Raw genomic sequence first — 10,936 nt, 5'->3', positions numbered from 1 at the left:
AACACCATCTCAACAGTTTTCTGCTGGACCAGCTTCACATTACATTGGGCAAGGCAATATTCACAGTGCCAGTGGGACAGGGGGAGGTTGAGTACAGACTTCCACCCCACCCAGATAACTTTGGGAGCACCTCTCTGTTCAAAGGGTAGCTTTTCCCACTGAATTATTGGGTAATCACAACACAAAGCACCTAATCTAGTAATAATCCCCTTGATCAAAAAGGGACACATAAAACATTGTTAAGTTCTTAATAAAAATTAAAGTTCTTAATTGAGGAATACAGGTTATTCAGAGGAAACTATAAAAAATATTTTGCCTGGTTTTGTGTTCGTCTTTCTTTCTACTAGCTGCACAGTGGAAAATATGATTAAATGGGAGCTTGTGTGGAGGAAAAGTGCTTTAAAATTTGATATATTCCCTTTTTTTCCAATTACATTTTTCTGATTAGATGTATTTTCCTGCATTTGTGATATTTTGAAATTTGAACTGTTGACTTGCTGTTTCAAGGAACCAGTTCAGCTTCCCGTCCCTTAACAGTGAAGTTAAAGGCTCTTGACTTGGGAAGCTGGGGAATGCATTTAAAGTCTACCTGTACTTGGCACTGGTGAGGTCACACCTCTAGTTCTGTTTTCAGTTTTGGGCTTCTCACTACAAGAAAGACATTGAGGTGCTGGAGAATGTCCAGAGAAGGGCAGTTGAGTTGGTGAAGGGTCTAGTGAAGGTCCTGGAGCACAAGTCTGATGAGGAGTGGCTGAGGGAGCTGGTGTTTATCCTGGAGAAAAGATGGCTCGGGGGACACCTTATTATTCTCTACAACTGCCTGAAAGAAGATAGGGGTCAGTCTCTTCTCCCAAGGAACAAGCGATAGGAAAGAGCAAATGGCCTGAGATTCTGCCTGGGAATCTTCAGTTCTTAAGTTACTTCACTTAAAGGGTGGTCAGGCACTGGAACAGGCTACCCAGAGAAGTGGTGGAATCACCATCCCTCAAAATGCTTAGAAATCATATGGATGTGGCACTTGGGAACTTGGCTTAGTGATGAACGTGCAGTGCTGAACTAATGATTGGACTTTACGATTTTGATTCGAAAGTGGCATCATTCCCCCTCCACCCCCCCATTTTTTTTTCCAGAGGATTCAAGAGGCTTACACTTCCCGCTTGTATTGCGTAAATAAACATTTTAAGTTACTTGGAGGATAAAAGCCTATTTTCTTCCAAAGCCTGCCCCTTTCAGACGAACATTTGCCGCCCAGCGAAGAGCGTGCAGGAAAGATCGGACGATGCTGGGTGCCCGGAGGATCCGCAGCAGCATCCGAAGAGCCCTGGTCCATCCGGGGGCAGGCCACGCGGGGTGCCCCGTCCCTGTACCCGCTTTCCCGCCGCAGCCGGGCGGCTCCACCCCGCCACCGCCCCGCGCCCCTCCTCCCTGCCCCTTCCTCCTCCTCCTCCTCATTCCGCGGCAGCGCGGGCGGCCATGGCGCGGCGCGGCCGGCGGCGGCGGCGGGGGGCAGCGGCGGCGGGGACCCGCGGCAAGGTGAGGCGGCCCGCGGGCTGGCGGAGCGGGGCCGGGCGGCGGGGGCAGGGAGCCGGCCCGCAGCTCTCCGCCTGCCCGGGGCAGCGGCGGCCTTTGTCCGCCGCCCGCGGCGCGAGGGGTCGGAGGAGCTGCCCGCCAGCGGCGGCGAGTGACCGCCAGCGGCGGGGCGGCTCCCCCGGCCGCCCGCACCGCCCCCGGCGCAGCGCGCTGTCCGGGACACCGGGCGGCCCGCGGTCCCGCCGGGAGCCATCCACGTGGCGCGGCGGCTCCGCGGCTGTAAAAGGCCGGGAATGGGGTGGAAGCCGCCCTGAGGGCGGCCCTGGGACACTCAGCAGCGGCGTGGGGCAACTGCAGCTGTGCTGGGACTTGTGGCGGCTCTATTAAAGGCTGGAGTGGATCATTGACAATTAATCAGTTGTGAGCCTGGGGATACCGCTTTAGAAATAGCTAATGCATTTATTTATTTATTTTTAACTCTGGCCTTTTTTTTTTTCTCCCCCCTTTTCTTTTTTTTTCTTTTGGAAGGCCGCGATGCCAAGGCTGGCACATATTTGAGTGGCCTGAGAGGCATGCTTCCGTCGGCTGTGGTCTGGTCCAAGCCTGGGGGCGCATGCTTGGGTGCGTCAGGCTGATTGGGTGGTTCGAATCTTCGGAGGTGGTATCGTGATAGAATCGTAGAATTCTTTGGATTGGAAGGGACCTCATCTAGTCAACCTCCTTGAAGGAGTGTTGCCATCTTAAACTAGATCAGATTGCTCAGAGCCCCATCCAACCTGACCTTGAATGTTTTCAGGGGTGGAGCATCTACCAGCTCTTTAGACAAGCTGTTCCAGTGTTTTACCATTTTCCTTACATGTAGTGTAAATTGACTCTCTTCAAGTCAATTGACTCTCTTCAAGCTCATGCTGAGCTTCCCAGGTGGTGGGAAGGAGCAAGGAGAAGTTCAGCATCTCATTCAACTCTTGCTGATGGAAAGTTAGAGCTTTATAGGGGTTTCAGTGGAACTGGAGTGTAATAGAGCCACTGGAATATTTATTAGAACCTCTGTCCTTGCAAAGACCTTCCACCTCCGTATGAGGTCCTCAGGCTCTCCATTTGGCAGTGTGAAGATAAGGGCGCTATAAAACAGTTTGGGATAACCCTGTTTGACTATAGACACAAATGGCACTCAATTCTCACCTCTGGTGTTGTAACACAAGACTCTTGCTGTCTTCTAGTTCCCTTTCTGGTACACAGCTAAACGCTGCACATCATGTTTCTTTCAAGGCTCAGCTGTCTGTTCTTGGTGCTTTCCTGTTTCTCACAGGGGTTTATTTTTGTCTGAGCACAACCTTCTGCTGGCTCTGCCTTGTCTTTGTGATACATTGGTGAGCAGTGAGTTCAGTCCTGGCTGGGCCAGAATGATGTGGTGGTGAAGGTTTCTTTGCCTCTGAAGTCACAGATCGTCACTGCTGACGGGCAGATAGGCTTGTGAGTACATGCCCCAATTTGAAAACAATTGCTGAAGACAGTCAGCAGTACAAAACTGTTTTGAATTGCAAGACCTGCAGTTCCATTTCCTGTCCCGGGGTCTGATTTACCAGGTCCTGGCACAGCAGTTTCAGTAGACAGAGCTTGTTAAAGGAGCCCTGGCTGTGACTGTTTGCACCCACAAGGCCTGAACTCAAGTTCTAGACTTGAGCAGTCCAGGCACAAAGTGAGCGTGCGTCACGGTATTGTAGAAAAGTATTTTCCTTGAAATACCCGCGCTTGGACAGTAATTAGGCATCACCATGGGATGCTCTTGAATTATGCAGAATAAATTCAGAAATAGTTGTTACAACTGTTAGGGTTGGTGAGAGATTAGATGGTACAAAGTAAGAAATAGTAGCAGTTGATAGTGTTTGGATTGTGTTCATATGCTGGCATGCTGATACTCACAGTATTATCAGCATTTTTGAAGAGTAGGAAATAGTTTCCAGGAAGGTACTGCCTATGGAAGGTGACATTTTAAATGATTTGCCATGTGATTGCAATATTTGGGCGTTCCTATTTTAGGATAAAGTAGCTTTATGGACATTTGCTTATTATCAGTCTAGATAAGGCAGTATAGAGACTGTATTTGGCTGGCTGTTCTGAAAACAGCAGAATTTACCAAAATTTCATGGAGCAGTAGGTTTACTGGTGTGAAAATTGCCAGAACCTTTTGAGGGGGCACCCTCAAAGTCCCAGGAGTTGTTGCTGTGACAGATTAAAGCTTCAGGCATAATACATCTTTACTTTAGAATCAAATTATTCTTGCAAAGATCATAAAAGTGGGTGATGACTGCTCGTTTTATCAGTTGTTCCTTCTTCTTTCAGAACACTCACTTGCCTTTCCATCTCCTGCTGTGTATGCCAGGAATACATTTCACTGTCCAGGGGATTTCAGCTTCTTGTGCTTTAATGATGTTGAGAAATTCTGGAGGTCATCTGCGATCTTCCTCGCCTTCCTAGATTTTGTTGATGCCCAACGAGTCTTGGGCTGATTGTGTGGTTGACAGTCTTTCTGACCATGCATCCAATCTGTGTAATTCTTTTGCACTGCAGTATGGGACTAGGTATGTCTATGCTTTCCATGTCTTTCACACATTTGTATGATGCTTAAAATTAAGCTTTCAGAGTGCTGTTCGCCTTTGTGACTCCAGTGGAAAAATCAGGATCTTGACTTGTGCATAGTTCTGGTTTATTGGTCTGGCACCTACTGACATTCCGGGTGGGCCCCTCTATTCTTGTAGCGCTGCCCACAATTGTCAGTCTTGGAGTGCTTTCCTGTTCGGTTGCTCCTTTGAGGTTGTTCCTTTGAGGTAGGAGCCAAGTGCAGTGCCCTTGGGAGGTGTGCCTTAGGTTGGCTTCTGGACTGAACCTGGGACAAGTCAAGAGGCTTTCCAGCATGTGCTGAAGGTGTGACTTTGCACAGGTTTGGTTTGGTGAGTATCTGCTTGGAATTAAACTTAGGTTATTTCAGTCTGACTGAGTTTGAATGTGACTGAACTTGTGTGTCCTCTGCTTTGAGTAGGAATGCCCATACATTGTGCTAAATTGAATTAAGGGAACACAGCCCAATTGATTTTTTTTCCCCATGGCAGGAGCAAAAATAGAGAACTACATCTAGCCCTGCTTTCTCAGGCTGTAGGTTCTCCTGATACATCACATTCGAAAAGAATGTGCTAGTGTGACAATTGGCAGGGAAAGTGATGTGTGCAAATAAGTCTTAAAAAAATTAAACATGGTAGTCAGTGCTGTAGAAATAACATGCTTCCCACCAAATACATTGGTTTGCTTGCAGGCAAGTGTTCTCTCCTCACAGCCTACAGGGCAAGTTGCATCTTTTCTGGCTTTGGTGTTTTCAATTGAAACATGAAAATTCTTCCTGTTGATGTGGATGGCAAAACAGCTCACCTCGGGCTTTTCTTTTTCTCGTTGCCTAACAAGGTGGAATTCATGGGGATAGTGCTTGGAAAAATGTTCTTGTGACTGCTGGGGACCTTGGGTTCTTTACTTTTCAATAGCTCATGTGACTGAAACAGTTTTGACAACCCTACCAGCCTCTGTCACCCTCTGCCTTTGGTGACAGACCTGCCAGCCTCCACAGGCACATACCAGCTCCTCGCCCCTGGTTCTGTGGGAATGGGATCTCCATGCAGCCCAACACTTCCCAGTATGCTCCTAGGTGTACTGGTGGTATTTTGTCTAATTTAGAGAAGGAAAACCTGAGAGATGGGGATGTCTTGAGCTTTGGACTACTTCTGCAGAAACATAGGATTTCTTATTCTGGCAGTTGTTGGATTGTGTGCCATCTGTAGTAGGGAAGGTTGTCTGATACTTTGAATAGTACCTTGTAGGGGTTTTAAACAACTAAGTGTGTTTTATGTGCAAAAATAAATGAGTTCAATAGATATAAAACTTCCTGCCAGAAATAAGACTGACTTTTTCAGCAGCTGTGAATTATTTCCAGCTTTCACTAGACTTTTGGTATTTAGCCTTTGTAACAGGTGTATTTAAAAGACAGTATTTCTCACACCTGCAGCATTTCAGCAGTCCATTGTGGTCTATTCATATTGAAATATTTTCCCTGAGCAAGCTTGCAATGTTCATCACATCTCTGCCTTCATGACTTTTTTAGGGGTTTAGTGGTGTAAAGATCCTCTCCTGGAGTGCCTGTGTTTTACAGATGTTTTAAATAGATTATTTTGACATTTCTGTTTAGACAAATATGTATTTTATTTCTTGGTGTGTAATAATTTGTTGACAAGAGTGGAAATCCTAGGCTCTGATGCTGATTTAAATCAGTTTCAGAATGTATTTTAATTGAAAGTTGAAGATGGAAATGTCTGTGGCTTCCAGGACTACACAATGAGTGACAGTGGAGGAGCCCATCACGACAGAGATGTTTGCTGCAAGCTTGTCTTTTATGTCAGTGGACTTTTCTTGGAAATAAATTTGGCTTGCAATTTCAGGTGCAGAAATAGATTCTAATAATTCTGCTAATCAAGATTCACCATGAGGCTTTCCTTTCTAAACTTCTGGAGTATGTTCACCTTGTCAGTTGTCTGTTATTAATGTAAGCCCTTCTGGTAAAACAGGGACTCATCAGTGACCAAATTGAGATTCTTCCTACCCAGGCTATGGAGAGCAAGACACAAACTAAAAATCCTTGGAGCTCTACAGTAAGTTACTTAAATCAGTACCAGTACCACAGAATTTGGGAATGCAAAAAATTAAGTTCCTACTGAGAAAGAATTTTTTTGTTGTTGTTCAAAATCAATAATTATAGCCTCATAAATGACTCCTCTGGTGCAGATGAAGAAGCAATACATGAAGAAGAAGAAATCAGGCATACAGTAATCACAGCAGTGGCTAACTCAGCTGTGGATTAGCACAAGAACTAATGCAGTGGCTCCTGGAAGCAATTTATTCATAGCAGGGAGACTCAGCTCCTCGTATGTTTTTCCATTAAAATGCATAATCCTTCATTTTAGCACTGCTCTGTACTAAGTAAATGCTTACTTTCACAGCAGCAGAAGTGTATTCTGGATGTTCACTGTAGGAGGTAGGAGTGAGGGAATATCCAAAGGGGTTTGGATATGGACAGCATGACTTCAGCAACTGTACTTTGGATCATGCCATTATAGGCCTGAGAGGGTCAGTTTTTCAGAGGTGAAATCTACTCTTGCTCCAGGAACAGTAAGTTGGTTTTGCATCATCCTACATCAGCTTTATAAGATCAGAACTGGAATAAAATTTTTCACCCTTTACTGTAGCTTATTTCAGAGAGTGATGCTTTGGTGGAGGTACTGCTTGCTATTTTAATAGAAGTGGAGCTTTTGCAGCTATATAACTTTTGGAGAATGAGCCTCCTTTGGGTCGCTTGCCTTGCCACAAGTAAACTTTGAAAAAAAAAAATCATCATTATATGCCTTGGTTTTCTGTGATAGTGGAAAAGGGCAGTCTGCTCTCGGTTCTGAACCTCATTTCTGAGATGTACTTGTGGGTATTCAGGGCTGGAAAACAGCACTTTGAGATGAGGAATTGGCCTCTGACCAGGCAGTCATTGATCTCATGTTCCTGAGAGTTAATGAGAGTGCAGCTTTAGCAAAGAGCAGAGAGGCTTGTTTCAGGTTGGAGTGGTTTGTGTGAGGTGTGTATGTGGTCCAGGGGATGTAGGGGATGAGTGTCTGGATGCTGGTGAGGAATGCAGATGCTTTTCTCCCAGAGCATTTGTGTGACTGACAGAATGGTTTCGCAGGTGATACCTGAATGTGTGAAAATGTGTTCTGAAACTTGGCAAAATGCCTTCTTCCTTGGTTTTTAAGGCTTGGTCTGTTCATCCCATCCTTACACACACCAGATCCTAAAGCAGCCCACATGGGAACTGTCTGAAGGCTTTCTTACTATCCTGGCACACGCAGAGCCTTTTCCAAAGTGTTTGCTGTGAAGTATATGGCCCAGTGGAATGGTTGGAGGTGGTGTTGCGAGTCTCCTAGGCTGGGACTGGACTTTTTGAATGCCGAAGCTGTGACCTTGGTCACCTCAGGAAGGCTGCTGCCTGCCCTTGGCTGTGCTTCCCCCTCTCCTGGTGGGCTTCTAGCAAAGGAGAAATGTTCTTGGTTAGCACATTTTCACTCTCTTAACCAGTATCACAGGAGAAGCTCTGTGGCAGTACTGACCAAGGAGAAGGAGTTGCATTGGTTTTGTTTTTGGAGTTAGCCGAGTGTCTGCTAAAATCCATAATGGTACTGTGGGATCTGAAGGTCAGGTTCCTTTGTACTTTAGCATTGTGTTATGTCTGAGGTTGTGTCCCTCACCTCTGAGCCATCATTGCTCTGGAAGAGCTGGAGGGGTGGTGGGTTTCCCCATGGGTAAGAGTGCCCTGAGCTCCTACTTGCAAAGATGAGGCACACATGTATTTTTATGTCTCTGAAGTACTTTCCTGTGGAGCTGAACACCCTGTGTATTGCATCATAATCCCAATCCCAGATCCTGAGTCTGTATTCAGGGATTAAAACAGTCTATACAGAATTTTCCTGGAGTTTAGCTAAATAAGGTACAATTTACACATAGCATATTTTGTGCTACAGACTTGTGTTTGCATAGGAATATAAACATAAGTTGTATGGTTGCAAATTTGAGTTTTCCTGTTAAGTTGGTGTGTGTGATTCGTGTTTTCTGTCTTGTGTTGAATCAGAAACAGGTACCCAAGGATGTGGCCAACATTTTTAATACCCCCAGTGACAGTGAAGATTTTCCAGGATTCCAAGATGATACTTCTCAACAGAGCTTCTTGTCAGAGAACAACTGTGCTAGTTTTGATTCCCAGGAGTCTGGAAAAGAGGTAGGAACAGGTTGCCATAGTCCAGTTATGCTCTTGGGATGCAGTAATACTCCGAGCCTGTGTCAAAACTGTGTGAATTATAACTCTCACCTTAACCTGTAATTTACAGTGCCCATATTAAACTTTAATATAAACAAACTTAGTATTTAGGGTTTAGTGGTTGCTTTTGAAAACTCCTTTATAATATAAAAAAGAAAATGTGTTTCGTTGGAAGATGAGTTAAAGTGAAATAGGTAAGTGTTGCAAACAGGAAAAAGGGAATTACCATCCTGGAAAGATGTTGCTGGTTATTAGATGGGCGTTTGTGAGTATGTAGACTTCAAAATAGTTCTTCCAGAAATATCTCTGTGCTGTCTCTGCATTAAAATTGTGTTTTAATAGTGGTAATCCAGAGAAAGCATCAGCTCCTGCTGCAGTAGTGCAGTCTGCTGGTTCTTTGCTCTCTTGATGAAGTGGCTTGGATTAGCACAATGATTTGATATTTTTTCTTCTCTGGTAGCTGGAGATACCAGCTGAATTCACAAGAAAAGAATAGAACTGGTGTGCTGCCTTGGGTGGCAAAAAATTTAGTTTTTAGTCTTTTGGAAACATATAATTACATGCTTGGTAGCCATGGGCTAATGTATTATAAGATACCTTTGTCATTTGTGCTCTTGCAGAGGTCCCTCTGTTTCATTACTGAGATAATTGAATTATTTTTCTTTTATTTTCCTAGTTCATCAGGTCAGAGCGTGGTTAAGAGGTGCTGATGACAAGGAAGATGATTAGTCTTGGCCAAAGAAAGAGACAGAATAAGCCTTGTTACAAATGTGTACTATTTCTCAGCCTTTATAGGCAATTTACCCCAGGAGAGTGCAGAAACCTTTTGGGAGTAGAGCCACAGTCTGTGCTATGGAGAAAGATAGTGTCTAAGATGTAATTAAATTTTTGGGCTCTAAATTGGTTTCTAATCTTGTTGCTAGACAGCAGTACTGGCAGCTTCAGCAAACCAGGAGGTAGCTTGCTCTTGCGTTTGTGTTTTTGTGGGGAGCATCAAGAAGGGTCAGTGGGGAGAGGTATTGGTGGTGGAGGGGAAACCTTGTGTGGGAGCTTCTGCCTACCTGGGGGCTGCAGACACCTGGCTGTACTTTTCCCTCCCTTGATCTCCCAACTTGTGAAATAGAGTTTATGATAATGATCTCTTCTGCAAAGCATTTTAAAATCCTCTGATGAAAAGTGCTGTGGAAGAGATAGATAGTTAGTTCCAGATGCATTGCTGAGAATCCCAGTGAGACTTGTTCCAGATTTACAGCTTGCATTTGCAACCTTCCTTATCATTTCTGTGTTTCCCTTGGGATGAGAATTATTTTAAATCTTGATCAGTATTGAATTTAATTTCTTTACCACTAAATGGTACAATAAAGATATCCTGAGTTCCATCCAACTGCAGCATAATGTGCAGTCCTTGCACATCAGGGCCCTGCATCAGGATGAGCATCATCCTGTGTTCATGATGCCAAACACCACAATTGCTGCAAAAGGCCATTGGTACTTGTGCAGGAAACAAAAGGGTTTTGGTGCAAAGGGCAAAATGATGGGAAGTTCAGAAAAATTCAGCAGTTCTTGAGAAAGGAGGCAAGGTAGCTGCCCTGCTGGGGTGGTAAATGGGCTATTAGTGCATCAGGTGTTCCCTTGGATGCTGAGGTGCAAATGAGTTAGCAAGTAGTGACCTCTGTGTGCCTGCTTTTCCTCAGGGCTTTCTGCAGTCCTGCTCTGATCATCTCTGCGCTTCTGCCGAGTTCCCACAATTTCTCCCACAATAGGTATCCCTGGTGTGTATTTTACCTGATGTAGACTGTTCTTCATAGATGAGCAGCATAGCTGTAGGTGTGTTATTTTTAGTTACTGTGGCTAACAAATAGTATATTTCCCCCATCAACCTTCATTGTGGAATTTCATAAAAACACAGAATACATAAAATCTTCAGTTTCCTCCCAGAAATACAATTTAACTTTAAAGTAACTTCCCTATTGTGTTCGTTCCTTTCTCAAGCAGCTGCACTGCAGCTATCAACAAAAGAATAAAGTAATTTTCCTCAGAGAAAACTCATTACAATTACCCATAATAATTTGTAGATGTTTAAGTGTAAAGAAACAGCATATGCAGTGGCTCCCCCCTCCCATTCCCTTCTAAGTTTTTCCACTCATCTATTGTATCTTTTTTTCACCAGATATTATCTTAAAATAAAGAAATGTGTAATTAAAGTCAGGGAGGGGAGGGAATTGAAAGGAAGAATAAAGATATTTAGCAAATGCATTGTATTAAAGGTAATTTTTGTTTCTTGTGTGGGAGGAAGAAGTAACAGAGGAAAATTGGGGAAATAAACTTATATGTTGCTGACTTTCAAGAGGCAGGTGTGATGTGAACATGGATTATATTCCTACCAGGAACAAGTCTCTCAAGAGATTAGCAGGAACAGGTTGATTAAATGGTTTTCTACTAGTTCTTGTTGTAAGTATGGAAATACACTCCTATTTAGTAAAAGCCTTGTGTTTAATTGGGATGTAATGT

At 44.2% G+C, this 10,936-nt stretch overlaps 1 protein-coding gene across 5 annotated transcripts in view; it reads left to right on the top strand.

The window, feature by feature from the left end:
- The first annotated feature begins 1,389 nt into the window (after positions 1-1,389).
- The window catches only part of CDCA7L (cell division cycle associated 7 like), a 36,089-nt gene continuing 26,542 nt past the window's right edge, over positions 1,390-10,936 (top strand). For 4 of the 5 annotated variants that reach the window (XM_077175922.1, XM_077175932.1, XM_054646668.2 and 1 more), the window contains exon 1: positions 8,168-8,386. In XM_077175922.1, the coding sequence (XP_077032037.1) occupies positions 8,168-8,386 (219 nt within the window). Of the gene's footprint in view, positions 1,534-8,167; positions 8,387-10,936 lie in introns of those variants that run through there. The other variant, XM_077175929.1, reaches the window with a different exon arrangement.

The sequence above is a fragment of the Agelaius phoeniceus genome, chromosome 1 (genome assembly GCF_051311805.1).
Source record: "Agelaius phoeniceus isolate bAgePho1 chromosome 1, bAgePho1.hap1, whole genome shotgun sequence".
Taxonomy (NCBI): domain Eukaryota; kingdom Metazoa; phylum Chordata; class Aves; order Passeriformes; family Icteridae; genus Agelaius; species Agelaius phoeniceus.
The sequence above is the reverse complement of the archived record's forward strand: the minus strand, read 5'-3'. Positions and strand labels throughout refer to the sequence as shown.